Raw genomic sequence first — 26,674 nt, forward strand, 5'->3', positions numbered from 1 at the left:
TTAGGCTCCATGGGTTGATGGCATAGGAATTCCACCACTAAGGTGGCTGGGTGTTGTCACTTCTACTGCAGGACCCTGAATGCCCCCCTTCTTAAGGTGTAAAGAAATTGAGTGTTTAATTTCAGTTTAAGATTGTTACTTCCTATCCAAAAGTCAAGTCCTGCAATGTTCAGTTTGCTCCTTTTTGAATATGAGCTTTTTGGTGCACAATTTAAAGTGGCCCAATTCTTAAAAGTGCCGAGTACTTCCAAGCATTGTTTATCTTCAGAGTCAAACTTCTAGAAGTCAGGTTATATTTATTTGTAGGTGTCTTGATTTAAAGACTACCTTTAGGTGAAAATGTTGGCCTCAGTTACTAAAATCAGGCTTAAGTTAAGTCTACACTATGAGTGTTCTACCAGTGTGGAGATAACAACCACACAAAATACTCCTGTGGTGGATGTAGTTATACCAACAAAGCAGGTGCACTGACAAAAGTGAAATAAGGTATACCAGAGAAGCCACAGTTCTGGCATCCAAATTACTTTGGTTCAGGTTTGCACCTCTTCAGATTCCTGAGAAGCATACTTTTGCTAGAAGCCATCTTCACTGCTGACATAGTCCTTCTATTGGTTTTCTTCAGAGTGAAGAACTGTGTTTCTACAAAACCTTACAGAGTTCAGAATATAGAGTTTCCCCATTCTGCTTTGTCTGCCCAAAAGAGAAACAGATAATTATTTGTCTTTTGGAATGAAGGTCAAAGCAGTACAATGCAATGGGAGTAAAAAGATTCCAAGGAAAATTGAAAGGGGGGGTGGGGAAGGATGGCAAAACCAAGGGAAAGCAAATCTCTCATATACCTTTTAATCTAAAATGTGCTGCCATCTGTTGTGAGTGACAAACCCTATCATAGGTCCAAATGCTACAATAAATTACCTTCCCTACCCAGCCCAACATGGCAATTCAGTTATTAAAGCTTTTTCAGATTTGGTATTTTTGATGCATTGATTGATTTAATTGTGTTCCTTTCCTAGCACTTCCATGCATGTTGCATTATAGAATCCTTATCTGAAAATCAACTCCCCACCTGTCTGCGGCTTATACTGCTCTCTAGTAGGGCATTTATTGTAGTGGATGTCTTGCAATGACTTGTTAGAGTTAAGGTTATGTAACAGTTTCCATTTTCACTCATACTTTTACTATTCAGTTTGAATTTTTCCATGTTTTATGACATACACTTGGTAAACTATTCCTCAGTGTACAATCTGAATCATGTCCAAGACAATAAAAGCAGTAGCTGGATGCTTTTGCTAAAAAGATGTCAATGACATTTTTAGCTGCTGACTTGGGACAATTTACCATTATATTTCAGAATTGTGATTTGTTTTCTTCCCAACCGTGCAAATTAAGGCAGCTAATAACGTAGTTGTTTTCCATCTGTAGATTCAGGATGACAGCAGTGCGTTGGTCTGTTTGGTTTATGGTTGACAGATTTTCCTTGTTTTCCTGAAATAAAAGGTTTTCTCTCAGGTTTTAAGCATAGGCTCAAGGGCACATATCGCATGAAGCGTTTCCGTGAATCACAGCAGAAATTCCTTTCTAGAGTTAGGCATGTGCAGAGTTAGGCATGTATAAACATGGGCCTTTCCTGTTAACCACATCCAGGACATCTTACTCTTTGGAAATTATAAGATAATCCAAAAGACGAATATTCTGAAGCTTCTGGGATTTCATCATTATGATGTCGCCCAACTAGATACTAGTAGTTGGAAAAGTACTAGATAACAATTTTTCCAATGCTATTTACAATTTCTTTAAAAGGAAGCAAGAAATTTGAAGGAAGATATATTCTTTATGACTCATTCTCTTTTTTAACAAAGAAATTTTATGCAAAATGTAAATATCACAATTTGCTTGGGTAAGTTCTCAGGCAATAGGGAATGACTGAAGATCAATATTCTGTTCTTTTGAATTTGTGCCTTATGTAACGGTCTTTACTTACATAAGCCTCTGTAATTTTTCTCTGAAGTCCGTATTTTTTCTGCATGTGAGGTACGTTTAGAGTATTTTGAACAACGGTGTATGGCACAGAGTTCCTGAGTCACAGATGACAAAAGTTCATGTTGAAAATAATTCAGATTAAGCATAGCATAAAATACTAGCATATGTAGGTCAGCTAAATTTGCTTCAAAGCTAACTGCTTCCTTTGCATAGGAAAGCTGCTGCTAGGTAGAAGGGGAATGTACAGTGCATGAGTTTTTCTTAAATTACTAAAATCTACACCTTGAAGAATAATTCATTAGAAGAATGAAGCATTTGGTCAATAAAAGAATTTGGCCAGTGTGACAGTAAAAACAATAGCATGCACTGATAGTAGAGTCAGTGGATAATGATTTTTCTTTTGTTTTTTATGTTTTCTTCTAATTTGGCTCATTAGGATCATAGGAGAGTTCAGGCTGGATGATCTCAGAAGATGACAGAACCAGAGAATAGTTCAGGTTGGCAGGGACCTTTGGAGATCATCTAGTCCAACTCCCCTGCTCACAGCAGGAGCAGCAGCAGCAGGTTGCACAGGGCTGTGTCCAGTCAGGTTTTGAGTATCTCCAAGGATGGAGAGTCCACAACCTCCCTGGTCAGCCTGTTCCAATAATCGATCACCCTCACATTAAAAAAGTGTTTTGTTTCAATGGAATTCATGTGTGTTTCAGTTTGTGCCCATTGCCTTTGGTCCTGTCACTGGGCACCACTGAGAAGGGTCTGGCTCCCTCCTCTTTGCAGCCCCCCTCAGGTATTTATGCACATGGATAAGGTCCCCCGTGAGCCTTCTCTTCTCTAGGCTGAGAAGTCCCAGCTCTCTCAGCTTCTCCTTGTATGCCAGATGCTCCAGTCCAGTGATTGTTTTCGTGGTCTTTTCACTGGACTCACTCCAATATGTCCCTGTCTCTATTGTACTGGGAAGCCCAGAATGGGGGACAGTGCTCCAGGTGCGTCTCACCAGGGCTGAATAGAGGGCAAGGATCCTCTCCATTGACCTACTGGGAACGCTTTTTGTAGCGCAGCTCAGGATTCTGTTGGGTTTCCTTGCTGCAAGGGCACATTGCTGGCTCACGTTCAACTAGTCCAGCCCCCTGCTGAAAACTGGGGAGCCTCAAACATCTTTTAAAGAACCTATACATGAAGGTGCTGTTAAACACGGTAGTCACTGGAATGCTCTTGAAGCTGTGTACATAGCTGTGCTCTAATAGTAAGGATGGAGGCCTTTTGTTTGCTGAGGGAAAAATACATCCTTAAAATGTCATCCTGCCAGCCAAAGATAAAACACACATTTTAGTGTTGTTTCAGTAACAATCTATGGCTGCACTATTTGTGTCTACATGTGTGTTATCACTGGCTCTTGGGCCACAGGTAAAGTCCCTGCGTTACAGAGTAACTGTAGTTCATAGACCAAACTCAGCTGCACTGATACAGATACGCTTGTGTATTTGCTTAGCTCCTATTTGCACAGGTACTTTTGTGCTAGTGTAACTGGGTGCTGAACAGCTATTGCCGAGTAAATAAAACAATGCTTTTTTTAAGGAAATATGTAAAAACTGGATGTTTAAACCTGGCTTTAAAATTTTTGTGCCTCAATATTCCTCTTTGAAAGTGAGGTTAATACTACCTCACAGCAGATGGTAAAAAGTTTTGGTTCTAAAATATATCGAAATCCTCTGAGGAAAGACTATTACAGGTGTGCTGGGAGACTATTTATCACTTCTTTTCTATTATTTTGAAGTACTATTTGTGAATTTATAGTTTTACATGTCTGTATATCTAAATGCAGTATGAACGAGGTGCTAACTATGTTATTCAGGAACTGGTGTTAAGACTGAAGGCAGGGTTTCTTTCACCTTTTCAACTGTACAATGGCTAGGCTTTGGAGCAATACAAACTCCATTCTAATTCTCATGGTTTAGCACAGAACTGATTTGTGAGCATGCAGCCCTATTTATATGATGTGTTATCCTCTTTAGGGCCAGCCTACTCAATTAAAATAAAATTACTTAAGCTTATGAACCAGATCTCTGATATTCTGGAAGTTGGGTATAGAACCAACATTTGTGACCTTTCATGAATTATTTGAGATAAATAAAAGCCACGGTGTTCTAGGAGTGGAATATGTGTTATAGTGATTCTTGGATAAGAGTGCTTGAGAAATTTGACAAAAACAGGTTTGGTTTAAATAAAAGTGTTTCCTAAAAGTCACCCCAGAATGAACATTCCCATCTAATGAAAAACCATCTGTAACTATATTGCATGTAATGAAACATAATATATATAACTCCCCCCAGCATAATATGTATGTAGTAAAAATAGAGTGTACTATCAAAAGGGTTTATAAGAGGTTTTAATAAATCGCTGCTCTTTTTTTTTTTTTTAATCTCTCCCCTACTTTCTGTATTTCTCTTAAACTAGGGAGGAAATGACTGTATGATTCCAGAAACAGTGAGACTGACTCTAAATTTGAAATTATACTTCATGGTCGGAGGACGGATGACTACTGAAAAGACAAATCCATTTCTCAAATAAGAACTGTATTATTATGCACCGTTTCTCTCTCTGCTAGTAATCATTTATTCTCTTTGCAAATACTAAGTACATTTTAAGAAAATCAGAGTCAGCTTTAGAAGACAACACGCTTTATTGGGCTGCAGTTCCAAAACCATTTTTTTTTAAATTTATCAAAGCTATAGATCTTGGGAAGGATGAAGCTGATAGGTTAAAGGTAAATACTTTTCCCAGCTTCCTTTAAAGATAAGCAAATTGGTTTCTAAGCCGACAGCACCTCTGTATCATGTGAAACGATGTGTGAGTCAAAACCACACTGTGCACTTTTTAAGTAGAGCAGTGAATACGTACTAGCAGTATTTGATGGTTGGCTTCCCAAAATCCAAATTCTACAATGGAGAGGAAAAAATATCTTTACAGCTACAGAAGTTACTGGTTTTGTCATACTTTGTTCTGGTTATATTTTCAAAAGAATGTAATAAGCTCTATGAAGGCCATCTTTGTGTGTGTTTATACGCACAGACTTCGAGTTTTGTGACCAGATATCTACTTTATATACATATGTAGAAACGATAGTTTCAGATGTTTTATGGTGCAGTTCAAGAAGTCCTTTTGAAAACTTACTTCTCTGTGTCTTTTACCCCTGTTGCATAACAACAGCAATATAAACGCCATGTAAGCAAAGCAATACTTGGTGCAGAATTTTATAAGTTCCTGTGAAGGAAAAAAAATACACTGAGTATCTTGTTCTTTTGCCATTTGCAAAACCCTGCTTACTTGGTATTTCCTTCTAGGTCTCTTCACGGTTTTGTAAACTTGGCTATTTTAGTTTTTCTTTGGCCTGAATGTTGCCGTACAGCATTTGATCTCAGGCACTGAGCAAACATGGTGATTTTTAAGCTACACAAACATAAGCAATTACACCTTTGCAAATTTATTCCATAGCACGGATTTTGGTTCTGATTGCTTCATGTCCTGTTTTTTAAAGCTTGCATAAATGCAGTATTAAAGGGATATTAAGAAAATAGGATGTTGGGTGGAAGGCAGATATCTGTAGGTTAAGATGGCTTTGCTAGTAAAACCAGTGAAGTGCTACACATTTATCAATTTACTGCTTTTCTTTATGATTCTCCAGGCCCAGTGAAAGAAACTGTATCTTGCAGCTTTGCAAAGTTTTGCTAATAACCTGCACGCTGGGTACTTTCTGCCTGCACAGCCATGGCAGTTACAAATCACCTCTCCTCACACCTCACCAGCGCAGCTGTATTAGGACTCCATTTGTAGTCACCATCGGCAGAAACCGTCCTGGTGTTGAAGTTCTTGAATGCCCACTGAGTGTCAGCTGTGGTTTCCTATTTGCCACCGCTTATAGGTATATATTAGAACTGATAGAAGAACATAGCTTATGGAAAAAAAAGAGTGAAGTATGTATGACTGTGAAAGTCTCTTCTATAAATGCGATCCTTAAAACGATGTATGTTTCTTTGGATGTTTGGTTGCACAGACAGGGCTAAAAGATAACAGCATCCCATTAATTTAGAAGGAAAAGATTTTTTTTGCCTTGCTGTGGCCTTTGTAAGTTATTTCAAACCTTGTCCATAGTTGCTAGATCGGTGTTGACATTTATTCACAATTGTCAGTCTAATTTACACAGAGTGAGTGAAAAAGGGGATTATTTTTTTTTCAAAAGATTTTTTTAAGTTCCTCTTTCCATTGCTCATGTTCTGTTTTCTGTCTGTATCGTATTTCTCTTTTTGTTAATTTGCAGCCCTCAGAAAGGCTTAAACAGTGAGTGCCAAGTACTGCTCATCAAAAGATCATTTCCAAGTTGTATTAATCTTTTCCAACATATTTTCCTGCATGAAAAAGAAAAAAATGCCAAAAAAAGTCTTTGGCACATAATAAAATAATTTTGGGTAGCAGACATTTACTCTGAATTCTTGGAAGAAGGTGAACAGGTCAGATACCCAAGAAAAAAGGGTGTAACGTTTAATATTAGTGAATAATCACTTTACAAAACTTTGGGTAACCAGGCACACTATAATTTTGGCAGCTGACACAAGCTACAGTTAGGGATCCCTTCTTTATATTTCCCAGGGACTGTGAAAGAGCTTGTAATACAGGACACATTTCCCAGGGTTCTGGAAATAATTTTAATCGTTCAGCAATCCTAATCTTGAAACAAATGTGCAAGCCCTATTGTTCATCTGATTTTTCTAAAAATATATTTCAACTGCAGTTCCTATTTTAAATTGCTAATGTGTGTCCTTGTTAAGCCCTTTATGTAATTGTGAAGGTAAGTCTTCAAAAATAAGCAGACACTGCCAAAACCAGAGAGGCACTCCAGGATGTATTACCGAGAAAGAAAAAGCTCAGCTAGGAGAAGAATCTCAGTCTGCTGTGAATAATAAACACGATGTGGTGTAGGATTTTTGCCCACCTTTTTTTTTTAACTGTTTGTAGAATCTTATCAGTGGCTTGAGGCACCAGACCCTTTACTAACTGCAACCGAACATATTTGGAGAAACCAGTGTCTTTTGGGGAAACCTCTGCATGTGTACACTAGGGTTTTATGGCCGTATTTTTATGGGTACATAATTACATTTAGACAGAAACGTAAGGAGAAGCAAGGATGGGGATCCATGTTACATTCTCAATTCTCACTCAGTGCATCACATAGAGGGGGAAATACTAGACTCTGAAATGGCAGCTGCGGTCAAGTACAGTGAAGAACATCATTGTATTCTCTTGGGCAATGGGCAAGAAATTATGTCATTTACCTTAGGAGCTAGATTAGTGTGTCTTAGGCCCAGGATCAAGAAAATGCAGTTGTTTTAAGTTAGACTGTTGGCTTCTGGTTTTGCAGCCAGAAATTGTGTTCAGATATGCCCTTAGTGATATGTGTCCTTTACTTCTCTACACTGGTAAATATAGACCTGCAGAAGTCTTGACTTAGTGTTAACTGTGCTGTTTGTACATCATTAGTATTTGGAAGAAATCATTTTGTTAATGGTCCTATTTCACTCTTCTTTAGAGGAGTTTTTTTAAGCTGCAGTGGTGGGGCTCTAATTTATTTCAGATCACCACACTGCACCACTCTTCCCTTCTTGCCTTCCTGCTTAGATGGCACTCCCAAGACCCAAACATCAAACTGGGGAAGATGTTTTTCCACTGGTTGCGTCTGGTTTCTGTGGTTTTTCTGTGAAGGCAGCTTTGGAGTTACTTGGGTTTGGTAACATCGTAAAGCGGCCGATGGGATGCTGTGGGGACGTCTTTTCCTCCTGCGTGTGATTTTCTTTTGACTCATTACACTGTGGAATGTTTCTACTTGATGTGTCTAAATCTCCCAGGATTTATGATTGTAAAGATGACTTTCCTTTACCCCCAACAGCCATCTTTTTTTCCCTGCAGCCGGTACAGCTGTAGTCAGCTCTTACACGCCTTCCATTCTTGCATGAATTTTACATCAGTCAAAGTCTCAGCAGTAGTGCCAGGTACAATACCGCCTTAAGAAAACAGGCACTCATGCAGCCAGAAAACTTGAGATTGCCAGTGGATCCCATTATACCAGTTGCAGGTCGGTTCTACCAAGCCAGAAGTTTTAATCATTTCTAAAACCTTGCTCATTTTTGTATCCTGTACCTGCCAAATACTTTTGAAGAGAACAACACGTTACTTCAGAGATGAGGATTGGAAGAGCTAGTATTGGGAATTTCCAGAAAGAAAGACAACACAATGTCAGAGACATCAATGAAATAAGGAAGGGTTGATTATTTCCACCTGGAGATGGTTAAATTGTTACAGAAAAAGAAAGGGTTGTTAGGTAGTTTATGCCTCCTCATTTTTTTTTCTCTCTTTCTATTGAGGTAATAAGATCGCTAATTTAGTGATTTCTGGAAATTGAACCTAAGATCCCTGGATTTGAAAACCTCAATCTGGACTGCTTGAGTTAAAGAAATAGGAAAATTTATTAAAGGAAATTACACAGAACTCCATATGAAATCTCACTATTTTCCAGGACAGAGGGCCACGCTGGGCATTAGTTATAGAAAGATTTGTAGGAATGGGTTCTTACTTGTACTCAGATAGAGGCTGTTCATCATAAAGATGCCTGAGATGTGTGTGAAAGGCAATTTGATGTTCATAATTCTTTATTCTCTGTTTCATTCTACAGTAATAAATGTTTCAGTGAAGACTCTTACAGTGTGAATAATTTAATTGAGTAATTTGCAAATAACTTAGACACAACTGTTTTTTTAAAAATTATCTGAACAGTGTACTAATTAGATTACCAGACAAAACTAGGTCTGGTTCACAAGCAGAAGACTTTCACAGTATTCAACAGATCGCTTAACTATTGCTAATCAGGGCATCCCCAAGGTAACTCCTGAGTAACCGGCAAAGACTGAAACACTTCAGAAGTCCTTGCTTCCGCAGACCCCTCTTTGTCATTCCCCTCACCTGTACAAACGCAGCAGTAGGTGCTGTAGCTGTTACAATTTAAAACTGCAATTTAAACAAGACTGCTTTTGACGGTGCTAAGGGGATCAGAAAATGAAAGGAGCACTTAGTGAATGTCACTTAGCTAGATCTGTGATTGCCAGATGAGCTAGCGTGAGGAATACTTGGCAGCACCACAGTTGTGTGCCTAAAAGAAGAATCCCTCACTCCCAGAAGAGGTGAGACACATCTCTGGAGAAGACAAGGCATTCCCCAGGCTGCGTGGCTGCCCGGTGCCCTTTCCTACGCCTACGTTTGACAGACATTTCTGCTGTGAGCCAGGCATATTACAAACAATTAAAATTATGTAGCCTGCAGATCAAACAAGTGCACAAAGAGCAGCATTATGTTCATTAAATAAAACCTAGTCATGTTATGATCGATGACAAATCTTATTTTAAGGGGAGGCCATTTCTAACTGAAAAAGGAGCAGCCAAGGGAAAAAAAACTCGATCATCTCCATTTTTGCAGTTACAGCAAAATCTATCAGTGAAATTTTCCAAAACACAGCCCTACATACGCATTTTTTGGCCCTGCCTAGGGCAAGAATTCCCAAATGTCTGTGTATGTACCACTGAGAGTGTATATGGACACCTTGGTGTGGGAAAAGATACAGCACAGAACCAGGACCTGTTATCACTGTCAGTACAAAAATGTGTGGGAATCTCTCAGTGGGGAATTTCACTCAGTTTTCAAGTCAAAAGCACTTGCCTAACAATTTTTGGGTTGGGGAGGTGTCATTTAAGTAATTTTTTCTGCATTCATTATATCCTCTATGCTTTTATCTCTGTAAAATCTTTTAAGACCAACTATTCCACAGTTGATAGGTCACCTCCCTTTAAGCTGATCACACCAAGTTCCGCACTGTTCATTTGGATATTTTTTTCATGTATGATGATGTATTTACTGATTGTACATAGTTTGACGGTTTATGTTTTTCCATCTTTTTTGAGGTAGAAAAAAACTGGAAGCCATTCTCTCAAGTCTGCTGAAGGGTGCCGTTTAGGGCACTGGTCATGTCATGGCATAAGTGACTGTCTGTTTCACTGGTACAAAACCAGTTCAGTGTGTGGCCGTGTTCTCTCCCCTTTTGCCCTTTGTGTTTGTGTCTTTAACCTTAAAAGCTCATAGCCTCATTGCACGTGTCCTCGAAGGGTTTACTACATTAAGATTTCATTTATTGGTACTATTTGAATAGAAGTTACTGTTTTATAGAGTGATTATTACAGTCACCGAAATGACAGCATTTGTGAGAAATAATGCGTATGGACACAAATTTGCGACTTTCATTCATTTCACTGCTACTACAGCATTTTGAGTTTGGGTCTATTGTCGTTTCATGTCATCCCTACCACGTCCTTTCTTCAGATCCCCCCTTGCAGAGCACCTTCTGTCTCTGCTCTCACTCCCCAACTGCCTTGACAGCCTGCAGAGAGTCACTGGAGGGGGGGCGGTGCTTGTGTCTTGGCTTTGCCTTCCCCAGTGTGGTTTCATGAACTTCAGAAGGAGGGCCAAGTTAACACTTGTAACACAAGCTAATATTTAAAAAAACTTGCCTTTGTTTAGTATAAATCACCTTTTTGTAAGACTGAACTACAGAGCTGCAGCATTGCTATATAATTCAGTGTACTCACACGCAGAGCCCCAAAGAGATCTCATGACATCTGGTAACTATAAAAGCAAAGCTCAAGTGATTTTTCAGTGTTATCAGAAACTTGATGTGGGTTCAGCTTCATTCAGGATTTTGTTAACTGTGTGTGTTACTTTTAAAACCGGTCTACTTTCATATGAGCCTTATATAAATGCTACGGTAGTACAAGAAATCAGGAGGTAATGAGCTATCGGGTGGTCTGGTTGAGTTGTTGCTGTTGTGTTTTTCTTTTAATTACAGTTGTATGGGAGGATTTTTCCAAGAGGGGTGAGGTCCAGCAGCCCCCACTTAAGCAGTTTCACTCTGTTGATTTTCAGTATTTCAGTCTTGTAAGATTTTAGGAAAGTTTGTTACAACTGCTGGAGATGTGTGAGTGAGATTGCTCTTGTGAGATTGCTCTTCAGTGACAAAGTAGCCAGGAGTTTTGTGTTTTGTCATCTAACAGGTGCTTTGGTAATAGTTTCTTAGCATCGAGAGAAACAGTAAAATAAGAAGATTCATTGCAGTAACACAACTGGGTTTTGTTCTGAGAAGTTCCTTCTCTCACATGCAGCCAGGTGAGACGTGTTGCTCTTTGGGGATGTGGCAACTCAGTACTGGACAAAGAGGTTAGCTGTGTGCCGCAGTCATCTGTCTGCTGGCAAAGATGGGGCTTGATATATGCCAGCAGCGAACTAAAAAGTCTGCAAGATACTAAATGCAATAATGAGAGGTACAAAGTAATAGTTAAAATTAAGCCTACTGTAGATCCACAGTAATGATTTTCTGCTTTTTCACATTTTCTATCGATGTTTTTTGGTTGCCATTCTTAGGCCATCCACCTTTTGATTGAATCAGAGACCATGCTACAATTTTCTGAGTTGCTGACTCACAAACTAGCTGCTGGCTTTTTTAGCAGTGAACTGCAGTGCTTCTGGACAACAGCTTAATCATCTCATTCTTCTCCATTCTTAAGTAGATTTGCTGATTTATCCATCACGCATTTTAAAGTCCATTCCTTTTCAAGAAGGTATTGTTGTTGTGGTTGGTTAATTTAAATACACATAAATATAAATTAAGTGGGATCTGATTCTCATTCTGGTTAGTTGCATGACATGTATTTATATATACGTAGAGAGCTCAGTGTTCAGTGATCAAGCCCTAGATCTCTCAGACACAGACTCTGCACGCTCAGTGGTTGATTTCTTCCTCATTGTGGTGGCCAGTAATGTGCTTAGGTGTCCTACAAAACTAATAACAAGGGAAAAATGCTGCCCTGCAGATCTTAGTCTATTTTGGATGCAGCAGGAGGTCCAGCAGCTCATAAACTAGACCAGGACATAAGGAGCAATACAGAATAAGAATTGGACCAGGGATGAGGGAAATGATACTGCAGTTTTTCAGGTGGTTTTTGCTGTGCTTCATTTTTATGCCTTGTAATCCTACGTAATTCTGCTCATAGGTGGATCTGCCACTTCTAAAAAGTATCCAAAGCATCCCAAGCATCCCCCAAAACTGGGGGAGTGCCATGAAGGGAAGTGTAGGGTCGGGAAAGGAGAGTTTAGAGGCTGTTACCAGGAAGAGGAGAAAACCAGTGGCAAAATAGAATGTGTAGGGGGAGAGAATCACAGAGAAATACATACCTCGGTTTCAAATGTGGGAGGCGTTCTGTTTCTCAGCTTGTTTTTGCTATCTATCTACAATCATAATTGAGCTAGCTGCAAAAAGGATCTTGAAAACAATTTGAGTGGAAAGAGAAAGCATTACTGTGGAGCGAGCCCAAAATCCCGTCCTCCAGCCCACACACAATTGGACATTGCAGTGATATGGGGGAAATCCCTTAACGGACAAAACTATAAATGAAACTGCTGTTGACAAGGGGAAGAGGCACAGCTATATTTAACGGAAGTAGTTTCATTTGAGAGCTGCTTTCTTTTTCATCTTTTTTTTTCCTTCTTTCTTGTCTAGTCGGTGGAGACTGCGAGGGCTCTTCCTGTTTGAGACAGTGCATGGGTGGTTTCCCCAAGGCTTTTAATGTTAGATTAATGCTCTGGAGACAGTGTGGTGATAAATGGGTTCCTACAGTTATATCTACATCCTGTTCACCCTTCCCCCTCCCGCATCTGCCCCGACGTACAGTCGCTCTGCAGCGCTCGCCTTCGTACCCAGCAACAGTTTTCAGCAGCTTCAGCCAGCGTTTAAGGCACAGCTCTTTCTTTAAAATGTGTCCAGCAAAATTCTTTAATTTTCAGTGCCATCACCTTCATTACCCCTTATTTCTAGGACAATGACAAAAATGAAATGGGGAAGAGAAAGGCTTCTGGTTAAAGGACGGGCCGCCGCACTGGCTTCTCGTCTGCTGTTTGGCAGAGCTCAATTACTTACTTCTGCTATTACTGTTCGCTTTCAGAAAAGAGGTTTACGGGAGCAGCCTTTCTGTTGTTTCACGTTTTAAAGGCAATTCTCTGCACGTCATATTGTACTCGGCAGTAAATGAGCAGAGGATTTGAAATCTCCTCCCTGGTATAAGGGAATGGCTCCCCTGTGTCAGCCGCATCTATGGCTTGGTTTTATACAACTTGTGTGCTGACAGGGATTTAAGTCTTTATCTTCAGAAGACACCCACTCTAAAGTGCAGCAAGGGAAACGAAGATTTGAGGCGCTTTTTTTAGCCCTGGGACTTGCCCTTGTGGCGATTCCTATTTTCTGTGTTCGGTTTTGTTTTCAGTTAGTACAGTCCTCCTCTGGTTATTTTTCTCTGCATGCATATCCATTTCTCTACGGCTTGCCCTGCCTGTGCCGGGGAGGGGGGTGGGCGCTGGGGGTGGCAGGGTGGGCAGGATGGCTCTGCTTAACCTCCCTGGCTCCCTGCAGCCAACCCGCGTCCTTCTGCCTATGCGGCAGCGTCTCTCAGATCTCGGAGCAGAATTATTTTTAGACCGTGAAGGTGTATCTGGCTGGTGCATTTAGATTTCGTGTCATGGCTTCCTTTTCCTGCTCTCAGGTTTCTCCCACTCGGCCTTCACCTTCGGTATCGAGAGCCACATCAGCCAGTCCAACATCAACGGAACACTAGTGCCACCTGCCGCACTCATCTCCATCCTCCAGAAGGGGCTCCAGTATGTGGAAGCCGAGATCAGCATCAACGAAGTAAGTACCCCCACCGCCACCGCTGCCACCGCTGACCGGCACGCTGGGGCTTGCCAAGCCACGCGTCCCAACAGCCCGGAGACACAAGTCACCGCTCCGCGGTTTCTGTTGATCTGGTTTCCTTTTGTTCCTCACACTGTGCCCCACCCCCAGCAGAGAGCTGAAAAGCTCTGAAACATATGTATTTCAATTTTTAGCTGTGGCATTGAGGCCTCCTTGGCGCTGCTTAAATGGATATTAATGGTGTTTCCACTACCCCAGTCAACAAATACAGGGGGCACAGATTCTTGCAGCAAACAAGAAGATGTGTCTGTGTTTACAGTATTGCATTTTCAAGGTCATGGCAGAATTTGGCAGGAAAAGCCTGCAGCATAGCTTAAAACTTCACTCCCTGACGCCTGCTAGCAGGAAGCACTGCTTGCAAGCCATGAGAAGCCTGATGAAAAATCCACAGAGGTCACGGGAGAGAGTCTCTCTGATTTCAGTGACTTTGGCTCAGATCATGTAAGACCAGGCATCATCCTCTCATGTACATGGTGAAACGGTTGTGTGTAAATTTAGACCCTGGCTGGGGCACTCGTTGTCTGTGGGGATTGCATGAGCAGCCACAAAGTGTCTCTGTTCTCCTTGCACTGCCAGGGGAAACAAAGAGGGGATGTGGGAAAAGCCAGCGTTTTTGCCCTGCCAACCTTAAAGTCATGGTGCTTCAAGAGAGAGTGAAGCATGACAGATAAGCAAGTACTGCATTACAAAATATTTGCCATAGATGTTCGTAACTGACAGAGATCTGTAATAAATATTAATACATAAAAAGCTATTGCTTTTTCTTGTATAGCTGAATGTAGCATGTGGACAGCATGGGTGAGAACAAAGGAATATAAAATAGAGAAAAGGTTGTGTTGTTTGCCATGTGTAGTTTGGAAACTCATTTGTTTTTATCGCTAACATTCTGTGTGGTTTTCCTTTTATGACTCGATACTATCTTAAAGAGTTGTGTGTGTGTTATTTTTTAATTGGGGCAATGACATTTGACATTCATGCCAAGCTGCACTTTGATGCAGTTGTAATAACAAACCAATGCTAGGAATCTGTCCCAATTTGCTGGTACTTAACTTTTTGCCCTGTGCCTGAAATTGGAGCTACACAGTTAGAAACTTTCAGCCATGAACAGCACTTACCGGTTCAGGTCGTATGACAGTTGTAGGGGTCTGCTGCTGTGCATCCAGCTTCAGAATTGGCCTCAGTTGAGAGAATAATCTAAAAAAATGCATGTTGTCACCATTAAGATTTATGTCGCTCTCATTGTGGTTTGATTCTGTTCAAATACCTACTGTTAAGTACATTACAGCAAAGGCCATTCTTTCTATGTCTGACAGCCAATAAGGGCTACATATATGCTTCTCTATGTGTTACTTCTCTGTGTGTATTACTTAAGAGCAGCGAGTAATCAGTGAGTCTGTAAACCAGTATGTATAAAATTGTAAGTGTTGTTTGTGGTCTGTTAAAGGGCAGTCATGGAAATAGTCCAGTGAGCAGTTTTACAGTTAAAAATGTGAGATGCCAAAATCCATTGGCAAACATTTTTTTCATTGTGTAGCAAGGATCTGAGCCAGTATTGAAATAAATGTCGGTAGAGACATTTACATAAAAAATGTTGAGGAGAAAGAGAGCTTGTATCTTTCTTCTCTTACGACTCTTTCCTCCTTTTTCTTCCCCATGAAGAAGCAAATATGTATTATTGTAATATTGTAATTGTAAGGGGTAATTCAATGACTAGCCCAACAGAAGCATACTAGTCAGCCAAATGGCTGTTTTTCTTTATTAGTTATTGTTATCTATTGATAATTATATTGTTTCCCAGCTCCTTCATCTATGCATATCCTAATCTTATCTGCTATTCCTCAAACACAGATCTTTCACTGCTGAGTCTTGATTATTTCAAAGAATTAAAGGGAGTTTGCAGAAGATCAGTAAAATGGCACTTTATGGAGGCTACTAAAAACCTTTTTCCTATATTTAAGTTAATAGGAAGTGAAAGTGAAGCAAAGCTAAGTAGATATAGCAGTTGTTGACCTAAGTCTGTATTGAGTCTTAAAAAACAGCCCTTAAAGGTTGTTAAACCTGAAGCCTAATTTACAGAAATCAAAATGAAAGTCGTAACTATTATAAATAAAACAAGCAGAATAAAGGAAAAATAATGGCAAAGCAGTCCTGTACAGTCAGCTACAACTGGTGGTGCTGGGCTGATGAACGCAGTGTAAGAAACTACTGAATTTGTACATACATCTTGTTTTGGCTGAGGTTCATTATTCATCAGCTGCTTCCATTCCTATGCCCCTGCAAGTACAGGAAGACAAACAGTTCAACTAAAGTATATTTGCCTTTGTCATGGCTTTAGCCACGACTCTTTTTTTCCACATACAAAACAAAGAGAAACTTTCTGTCATCAGTCAGACTTTTTCTTTTCCCCACAGCATGACTTTTTTGCATCTGTAAAGCGTTTATATGCCTGAGTTTTCTGTAGAATTCCAATAAAGTAGTTATTCACCAAACATATTTCTAAGTGGAACATGAGTAACACCATCATGGATCTGAGAGAGAGACGGTCCATAGTAACATGGCACTGTTGGTTAAGTCAACATGTAGTTATCTTCACACAACCTAGTTTTGTTTCTTTGTATCATTACCTCTTTGCCGACCGCAATGGTGAAGATCCTAAACTTGCAGTTTCACTTCTGCTCGTTTTCCCTGCAGGATGGTACAGTATTTGACGGCAGGCCAATAGAATCACTGTCTCTGATAGACGCAGTGATGCCTGATGTTGTTCAGACCCGGCAGCAAGCGTTCAGAGAGAAACTAGCTCAGCAACAAGCCAGTGCAGCAGCAGCAGCAGCAGCAACGGCAGCAACAGCGGGAGCAACGACGACTGCTGTTTCCCAGCAGAACACACCAAAGAACGGAGAAGCCACTGTGAATGGAGAGGAGAATGGGGCACATGCAATAAGTAAGCCAACTCATGCAGCTGCTTGCCACTACTGGGCAATTTGAATTTCAGTAATATTCTTGTACTTAGTTGGTGTCTGCAAGGCGATAAAACTCAGTGGAATCATTTCAGGAGGGCGGGGTATTTCTAGAAAGGCTGCTGAGTGAAAATCACGTTTCACGTCACAGTGCTGTGTTTTACTGGTGTCCTCTCAGAATCCAAAAAACTTCAGGTATCTTCAGAATTGCAAGTTGAAGACAGTATCAAGAATTGGAGTTGTATGCTCTCTCCTTGGAGCAGGCTACCCAGACTTCATTAATATTATCAGCTTTATAGATGCTTTTAGAAGTTTGATAGAAGTTGGGACAAGTTGTAGCCACAGTTGGTCATTTTGGTGAGGCTAGGTGGGAGATGGGTTGAGAGGCTGGGACGTACAAGCCGTATCTGTGTAAATGAAGCATGGCCAGAGCATAGCCTTGAGCGCTAACTATCCTGTGATCATCCGTAGCCTTGGCATGGTCCTTGGCACAGTTTGGCCTGTACCAGCTATCCATTCTTGTACAGCATGGCCAAGCACAAGATCATCCATAGCCTTATTGGCATGGTGCTTGGCCCAGTTTGGACTATACCAGCTATCCATTCTTGAACAGCATTGCCAAGCACAGGATAGGGAGTCACATGTGCTAAGGACCGTTCCCAGCAGACAGCTTGGATGCAGCCAACCTGTCTTGAAAGCACAAAGGAAAGAGTTCCTCACCTTTTTATTTAATAGCACATGCTTAGTCATACAGTCCACTGGAGATATCTAACTGGAGGTCCTACCTTCCTGGGATTGCCAGGATTCCCTTAGTCTTTGGGAACAGTCAGTTCTCAAGAGCTCTGAATTCACCTTTGTTTATTGGTGATGGTGAGAGACTGCGCTCATATCTTAGACATCTGAAGTCAGCCTTATAAAACAAGGAGTGGACATACCTGCTTATGTAACTAGGTCTTGATGACTGTGCTAACATTGTGGGGCAGATATGGTTAATGGTTCGGGTTTCTGTGTGCAAGCCATATTAGGGCACTGGCTAACTTCTGAAATGAGGCCTTAATGTGTGATTGCCTTCTGAGGAAATTCTAGAGGAACGTGCAGGGCAGGTTTTGTAGGAAGCCCCAACAGCTCTTTGGCTTAGACAAGTAATGGGTCAGGACTGTAGTTTTGTAACAGATTTTATTTGTTTTCCAGTGTAGGTACCTTTATCAGTCTTCATCTTCTCTTTGATCTGAACAGATTCCTCTGTGGGTCAGTGAAAAAAATGCTTTCAAACCAGGTTTTTCTTCAGAGAATTCCAGTTAGATGGGATAGTTTCCCCCAATAAAACTGCAATAATTTAAATTACAATTTTCATTTGAGAAAGCAAATGTAAAAAAATTCTGAAAAATTTGAAAATACTAATCTGGTTTTAGACTATGGATTGCTTTTGTTTTACTTCCAACTGACCCTTTGTTTTGAAATTGAACTTATTTCATATGCGAAGGGGCGCAAACAGAAATGAAAGCACTTTCAAATGTATCAAATGCTGACATTTTGTTTGTTGACACTTTCCTTCAGCTGATTTGTGAAAATTTTGGGGAAATGACTCAGGACCAAAAAAATCGAATTCTTAAGGTAGAAAACTAATTATCAGTTCATCACGAATACAGAACCGCTCAGACTTATTTCCTTCTGATCTGAAGAAACACGCATACTATTGTATTAATAAAAGGAAAGCCTTGCAGATCAGTTCAGATGTAGGACCACACTCTAAGCCTTAATTTCTCAGATCTGCCATTTTATTATTAAAAAATAATAATTCTCTCAGCGATTTTTAATAGAAGGATTTTCACGAATAGTTGCAGACCTTCTTGGAGTGTTGAGAAGTCCTGTATGACTTAATATCATCTGATAGCTCTGTCTGGAGCAGGATGCAAGAACATGACACTGTGCTGTCTAGTAAAATTTCACAGAGTTAGGATACATGTCAATCAATGAGATACTCTACCAGACAGCAAATTTCAAAGCATTAGTGTGGCTAAGAAGCCTACCAGGCAGACACGTTAACTGAGCAGTGGCAATGGGAAGACAGAAAGTCCTCGAGGAGTATCTGGCCAGCTGGCATGTGTTGGCAGCTGCTGTTGTGCCAGCTGGTCATCCTGGGTGAAGAGGTGAGCTCGGCAATTTAAGGAGAATGCGACTTTGGAGAGTCTGCTGAGAAATCCAGGGACAGCCGACTGATCTGTGTGCCTACCTCACCTTGGGAGGACTATAACCTTTCTGTCTGAGGCATTCGGAGGGTATCAGCAAGGTGGTGTAGCACAACTGCAGGTGAGGATTATACATGGGAGATGCACGCAACTGTCATTCTTACCCTTGAACAGACCTGTTTAAATAAACTGCAAAAGATCTGCCTCCGTAATTATTAGAAAACACTAGAAATAAAGACTAGCTGGCAATTTACTGCATGGGTCTGATTAACACTCTTAGAATTGTATTTCCCTCTCTTGTGGTAAAGTTAGAGAAATATAGTTACATTAATGAAATAACAAAAGGGTCATACCCTTGCTTTTCATTGCTTATGCAGGGCAAACTGTATATCCAGCCTTACCTTTTCCCTTATCATCATGTTCAGAGAGTCTATTTAGTCTAGGATAGACTAAGATGAAGGTCTGGCAAGAGCTTAGCTTAGGACAAAAGGTTTAGGGTAGGACTGGACAAAAGTTTAGGATAGGATGTAAGATGGGTAAGGTAAAAGCTGCGAGACCTACCGGGTAGAAAAGACTGCTGATATGAAAGGTGTGAGAAACTTCCCAAAACTTCATTTTCACTGTTGTTGGATTCCACAGAACTAGCGTATACTGGGATGGGTCTGGATAGTGTGCTAGTCCTGGAAGTCACCCATATATCAACGTGTCATAAAAAGGCAGCATGGGGGGAGTGGGTGAAAGAGAAGTCTTTGGGAAGTTACCTCGTTTGCATTTATTCTGACATGGAGTTCTCCCTGACACTAAGTCTTCCCAAAAACAGTGTTAATATATTTAATATAATAAGATATATTTTTGTATGTGGCATTATCAATATAATACGATAGGGTGATTTGATTTAAGAAAGGGAAGAGACAGAAAAAAAATCTAACAATAACAACAGTTCGAGGTGCAGATTCAAATGCTAAATAAATAAAATCGCTTCCTTCTCTTGCTGCTTCCTGAGAAACATTTTCAGCTTGAGTCACTTCACAAATTAGTAGAAAAAATAAAAATTGGCATGTAGAAATGGAGCCAAACTTTGGATTGTTTTCCAACTCAAATATTTTTAGTGTCATTTGTTTCATTATATTTGCAAGGATTGGCTTGGGTTTAAGAAAAATAAAGCTCTGGAAAAAAGACTGAGCCCAGTTCCTTTATTATAAGTACAGCTGTAAAGAACAACTTCAGTGAAAGGCCTGTCAAAGATTTAAGTAAAAAACCACATTTCCTGAGAAAAGACAGGGTTAGCACCGGTAAGATCTTAAAAATATATCTTTTTTAATTTGGAGGAAATAGAGAGAGAGTTAATATTACTCACTGGTATGTTAGAATTATATTTATTTTTAAAACTTAATCATAGTAGTTTGGGGGAATATGACTTTTAATTTCCAGAGATTTGGGATTTTTAATATGTTTGAGGAAAAAAAATTAGAAGAATATAGCATGGACGTAACCAAAGATCCTCTGACCTTTAGAAAATGGTTTGTGTTAACATTTGGGCAGAGTCCTCCACTATGTGACATGCAGACTTAAATTTTTCACCTATGGGAGTCTGTTGCAGTTCGTAGAACTGCCCTCTCTTTCAGAGACACCCTCAGAGGCATTCTTTGTGCAAATGAAGTCTTAACTGAGAGCTTTCTGCTCTGAAGATACTTAAAAAAAATCGAAGCCTATTCTTGATGGTTACTGCATCTTACCTATTTATTCTCATTCCCCATGCACACATTGTAGCAGCATCCATAGGAAAGCCAAATTTTCAGATCAGACCAGGGCTCCCGAGAGCTCTTGCTGTGTAAGGAACTCAGCATTTTTACAAGGGTGCTGTCTTGTGCTCAGGGGTTTCTGCAGTTTGTTGTTGTTGCCATAATCGTATCTGTTTTATATTGCTAGTGTCTATCTGAATCTGAGAAGAGCCTGAAGCATTATCACAGAAGCATGACCTGTCCTCTTTGTTCAATGGGGCATTTTAAGTTTTGTGCCTAACACTCAAAATATTAATGTTCCTGACTACTGAATAGGAAGAAAACACATATAATGTGAACATTTGCGAACAATTTCTGAAAGACTCTTCATTTTCCCTCCCTTTTCTCCTGAATCACCAAAGCTGTAGTGTCAAAATCATTACTGGAAGACAATAGAAAATAATCCTGCAGGTATATCATTGCTCCCAGAGGCAAACCAGTCTTGCATGTACTGATGCAGGTATCAGCCGATCAAGGGTTTTTTTCCACAGCATGACTGTAGGTTTTTTTCACAGCAGTTAATAACATTCAAAGTGTGTATCTAGGTTCCTCCATCTGGCCATGTACAAATGAAAAAAATATTTCTAAGTATGAGATGGCCTTGCTCTGATAGCACCTCGTAACTCTGGGACCTTGGAGTAATGCTGCTTCCAAGGTGTCATTTTGCTTTATTCAAGAGTGAAAAGCAGCTCTGCCTTTAGAGCTAGGCAGGTAACAGCAGGATTGTGGGTGATAAGAGTAGCTTCTCATTTAAATTTTTCAAATTAAAACACTTGAAATATCTCACTTCTTTATTTACTCCCAGCTTCCAACTTGCACTGTGAACAGGACACAGACGAATGCATAGCCTTTACCATGCTGCTGGTTTTCTCTTGAATATATGCTTTAAACCTGGTGATCCTGAGCTGTGCTGAGAAACAGAGGATCACTAGTTCTAGACTCGTATATTCTGGTGGGTTTTAGCAGTGCTTTGCTCTTCATTGCCCTGATTGTTCAGAATATCATATGAAAGTTCCCAGCTGCTAGTGTCAGGCTAAAGCTTGAGTACTAGTATATCGTGACAGTATTAATTTTAGCAATTACACACATAGGGAGTTATCAAGGACAATGCTTAACATAGGGACTCAGCGTAAGTGTAGGTTTTACAAATAGGCATTTGTAATATGTTCAGTTTTATGCAGCGGGTCCATGGGTAATAACTGTAGTTAAAAATACAGATATTTTGAATTAGAAATGTAAGCTGTGAAACTTACACTGTTAGTTGTTTTCTAATTTTGATACTCAGTGCTATGCAGCTCATTGAATTACATGTGAATTCCATTCCATCTATGGCGTAGATATGGCATAGACATAGTTAATAGGGTACCTAACCAAATACGCAATGAGATGTGCTACTTGTGTGACTCAGCTTAAATTAGGCAGAGCAAAACGGGATATTTGAAAGCCTGGGTAAGGGTAGAAATCTGGAGATCTTCCTTCTGATGGCAGTTGTGCAATGTCACAGTCTGTTTTGCCAGTCGATGGGCAATAGCTCAACAGAGCTTGAGTACCAGGACAGATGGCTGATTTTAAATGCCATAAACATGTGGCAATAAAGGAGCATAATTATTCTACTTGCGAACCTATGGATCTCCATATGTGATTAAAGAATGACTAACTAAAAGACTTAACCCAGAATGAGAACTTGGATTTTGATCAATCAGAGCAGATCAGCTGGCCAAGACATTGATTAGATAACACAAGGCTGCCTTTCCCCCTGCCTGCCAGCTATCCACTCTTGGATGGGCTTTCTGTGAAATGGGCCACACTTCTGTGTGTAACATCTGCTGTCTGCTCTTTCAGTGTGTTACCTGTCCTTGGTTGGTGTCTTGTTCACAGAGGATAATAATCTTGTCTTGCTGCCAGGAAGTGTAGTTTGAGCTGAATGAGGAAGATCTATACTGAAGCAATGAAAATCTGGAGTGAAAACATTGTTCATGATGGAAATTGGAATGAATTGCTGCCACTAAGAGAAGTTCATCATTTTAAATTCACTTTTTTTCCTTAAGGAAATAAGAGAGCTTTATAAAAACAAAGTTACTTAGACTGCAGTCTAAAGAACCCCAGAATTACAGCATGCAGGTTAAGTATATCTATGCCTCAGCTGGTACCTTGGCATATATTATGATATCCTTGAGAAGGTGATCACTCACAATTTCACTGCCATGCTCAGGGAATGAGGCCCTTACTTGGTATATTCTTCATCTGTGAGTAGCACACATATTACTTACAGGACACTGTGTAAGAAAAAGTATGTGCTGTATGTTACTTTTTTAAAAGAACAGCATAAAGCTTTTCTCAGATGTGGCAATCTGCTATTTTAATAGATCTGTAAGTCATTTTTAATGAAGCCAGCTTCAAAAAAAATACACTGAAATAAATGCTAACTAGTTTTTGAAGAAAAGCTACATGCATTTATACAAAATATTTTGGAAAGCTCTACATTTTGAGGAAATACAAATTTGAATCATCATAGGGAAGAAAATAGAGTAATATGGTCAGTGACACAACACAGAATATTACTTATAGTGTATACATTGTTGTAAGCTTTAGGCCATGGGTAGCCAGCTTGTTTTTAAAGCAGACCTGATAGCATCTTGCAAATTACTTATTCTGATATATCTCCTTACAGATAATCATTCAAAGCCAATGGAAATTGATGGGGATGTTGAAATTCCTCCTAACAAAGCAACAGTCCTTCGGGGCCATGAATCAGAGGTGTTCATCTGTGCCTGGAACCCTGTCAGTGACCTGCTAGCATCTGGGTAAGACCATGACTGAAACCAGCTGCTGCAATTAGAGTGTATTTAGAGATGCAAGAACTTGCGAGTGTATACTAGAGATGAATGAGTATTCTCATCGCTGTTTTTTCAGCCTGCAACTGTTCTTTTCAGCAGTACTGTACCTGTGTAGGAGTTAAGTAATTATAAGGTGACGCAGAATATGAAGCATTTGTACATTTAAGATGTGCACTCTGTGGCCCTGAATAGACATAAATTTTTTTTAAAGGTTTTTAAAATAACTGTGGATAATTTTCAGATTATTTGAAGGTCATGTAATCTACTCCTACTGCTCTTAGTTAACGGTTCACATTGGGATCTCAGAAAGTCTTTGGCATCCATGTTTTCTTCTTAAAAGCATGGAGACTCTAAAATAGAGTTCTCTTTGGCTGTGTCTGCATTGGCATGGTGCGGCATAAACAGGAGTAGATCTGTAAAGCAAAACTATTGTGTGAGGACCTTATGTCACCACTGTTTGTATTGCGGGGTGGGGGCTTCAGGCTGGACCTAGTTTTGTCCAATAAGCTGATCATGAAGGCATGTTTTGGTTTATTGTCATTGAAAAGGAGTCTAGCCCAGGACTGCTCAGCAATGACAACCAAAGCACGGTAAGGGGGACAATCAGGAGTTTGACTTAAAAAGCGCTTTTGATCCAAACAAAAATGCTGACGTAAACATACCCCAAGAGCTATATACAGACATTGTTGGAATCTGTGTTTGTTCATGCTTAAAGTTAAGTCTTAAAATGAAGGCTGAATTTAAGAAGTCTAGCTGGGAACGTGGAGGAAAGCTGGTAGATTTTAGAGGAGAGAAATGGGTTAAAGTTACCTGACAGTATCAACACATTTATTACAAGGAAGAGGAAAGTCCTTATTTTATTTCCAACTTCTTGCATGATCATCAGAGTAGTCTTCTTATGAAATCTTTGTTGACTTAATACATGAAAACAAGGAAAGTGCAAAATGCAAATGGGACAGAATAAATAGGAAAAATAAAAGTCATTAACAGAAATAAATAATCAGGTTGGATAAACAGCACGAGATCTCTAAAAGAGTGAAACCAGAAGTTTCCAAAGAATACTGTCAGATTACAAACTTTTAGAAACCAGAATCCTTCTGAATATGCATTGTTTCTGGAATGCCCAGACCTGGTAGTACTTTTAGCATCTGTAGCAATAGTATCTTCATTTATTCATTTTAAATGGGTATAGCAGTAGAATTTGCAAAAGCTGTTTGTAGGGTTTTTGGATGAAAAACTTTGGTTTCCAGCTCTTTTTTTCTGTAGGCTCAGTGGGTCTCCTGGTTTGTGATAGGGTCCCTGGGTGATGCCATGATACAGACAAGAGCAGCAGTAGCAGCCACACTCCTATGCTATGCATTTGCTGTATTTTCTGCTAACCGTATTCCTCTACCCACTCAGTTTTCTAGTGTCTGAGGCAGTATTGCTTGGCAGTATTACTTATCCCTAGCAAATGATTATTATTAAGAAGGGAAGTTCTGATCATTAAGATCAGTCAGCAGTTAAAGTGCAAGCATAAAACAGTTAAAGGCAAGCATAAAACAGTTATTTCACACAAATTGTCCTCTTCCTGGCATACAGTTGAGTGAGCCATAAAAAGAGATTTATTTAATGTATAAATAAATAAAAATCGGGATTGACAAACATGGAAGAACTGTAGCATATGATATTCCTTAATCCTCCCAGCCAAATCTGAGAGGAGTTTTCAAGGGAAAAAAAAACAATCAAGGGAAGACAAAGAATCTGTGATGTTCGTGAAATGTTATTGCCTACGTAACAATTTGTAAAACAACATCAAATGATACGGAACAAAGATGCTCCTGTACTACTCCTCTAAATTTTCCATGTATGCCTAAATGCTTTCACTACCCGTAAATGTTAAATCATGACCTAATAGTGAAGAAAACCTCAAAAACTAAGAAGAATTTAGTTAACCTCATTAAATTGTTGTCATGGTTGTTTCTTATTAAAGAATGAAAATGTAGAGAAGGTTTCATAAAATCTGGAAGAGCTTTCCCATAGTGGGGGCAAACTTAATTAGAATTTCATGGGCTGTCTTGAGATCAACAGCTTGCAAGTACTTTATTTAGGATCATTCAAATGAAGGGACTGTATTTGTTGATACAATAGATATCCTTTAGCCCTGTCATCCTAAACAGTATACTTTTTAATAGTAAATTTACCCATTATGGTATTTATTTGAATTATATGGAGAACAGTCTTCAGGTGATCAGTTAGCACACCCACATTATTACGTAAAGGAAAATCAGTGGGGAGAAAGGATACCATACAGAATTATTCTTTAGGGACACCTGGTGGCACCTGAGATGAAGTGAAGAATGCTGCTTTATTCTGGAGAATATCTGCACAGCTGAAATTAGGCATCTACTCAAGTGCTCTGTCTCTCTGCAGGTACCTACATCTCTCAACTCATTACATAGGGAGTTAAGACTCCTAAATATAGGTGCTCAGACCTCATCTGTTGGCTTTGGCATTGGTAACTACTTCCTGGTATCACCTCTCTGCCAGTGCTTGCCACACTGTACTGCTTCCTTAGGATCTGTGGCTCACAGTCCTGGTGTGTGTAGTTTAAACTGTGGACCGTTTAATAAACCAGAGTATGTACTGCAGTGATGGAGGAACCAGTGGGTGTTTCACTTTGCTGCAGGGTGCTAAGCACTGGTAAATGGATCCCTGGGACAATGAGATCTTAAACAGCTTCAGGTAAACCTGGAGGATGATAATCAGAACCATTAGTCTGATGTCTAAGATAGAGGAATACCCTCGCACGATCCCTTCAATTAAACTGTACTCTTCAGTGGAATAGATCTTTATTAATAAGCTTTGCTACTGATTTTGGAAGCACATAAATACACACATGGCTAGAAAGTACAGTCAGGTTCTGTGTCTCATGCAGACTATTGGCAATGCAATGAAAATGCAAATAATTTAGATTCATATGCATCTTGATCAGGTTTTAGCCTGCTCATAATAAATAAAGTATGTGATGCAGTTAGCCTTCAGGTAATGCAGCAGTGAG

The 26,674-nt window shown here is 39.8% G+C and overlaps 1 protein-coding gene across 1 annotated transcript in view; it reads left to right on the forward strand.

Moving 5' to 3' along the window:
• Positions 1 to 26,674, forward strand: part of TBL1X (transducin beta like 1 X-linked) — a 199,859-nt gene that overhangs the window by 149,535 nt on the left and 23,650 nt on the right. The window contains exons 6-8 of the mRNA XM_059815202.1: positions 13,662 to 13,807; positions 16,562 to 16,811; positions 23,469 to 23,601. Of these exons, the coding sequence (XP_059671185.1) occupies positions 13,662 to 13,807; positions 16,562 to 16,811; positions 23,469 to 23,601 (529 nt within the window). The remainder of the gene's footprint in view (positions 1 to 13,661; positions 13,808 to 16,561; positions 16,812 to 23,468; positions 23,602 to 26,674) is intronic.

The sequence above is a fragment of the Gavia stellata genome, chromosome 1 (genome assembly GCF_030936135.1).
Source record: "Gavia stellata isolate bGavSte3 chromosome 1, bGavSte3.hap2, whole genome shotgun sequence".
NCBI classification, from domain to species: Eukaryota; Metazoa; Chordata; class Aves; order Gaviiformes; family Gaviidae; genus Gavia; species Gavia stellata.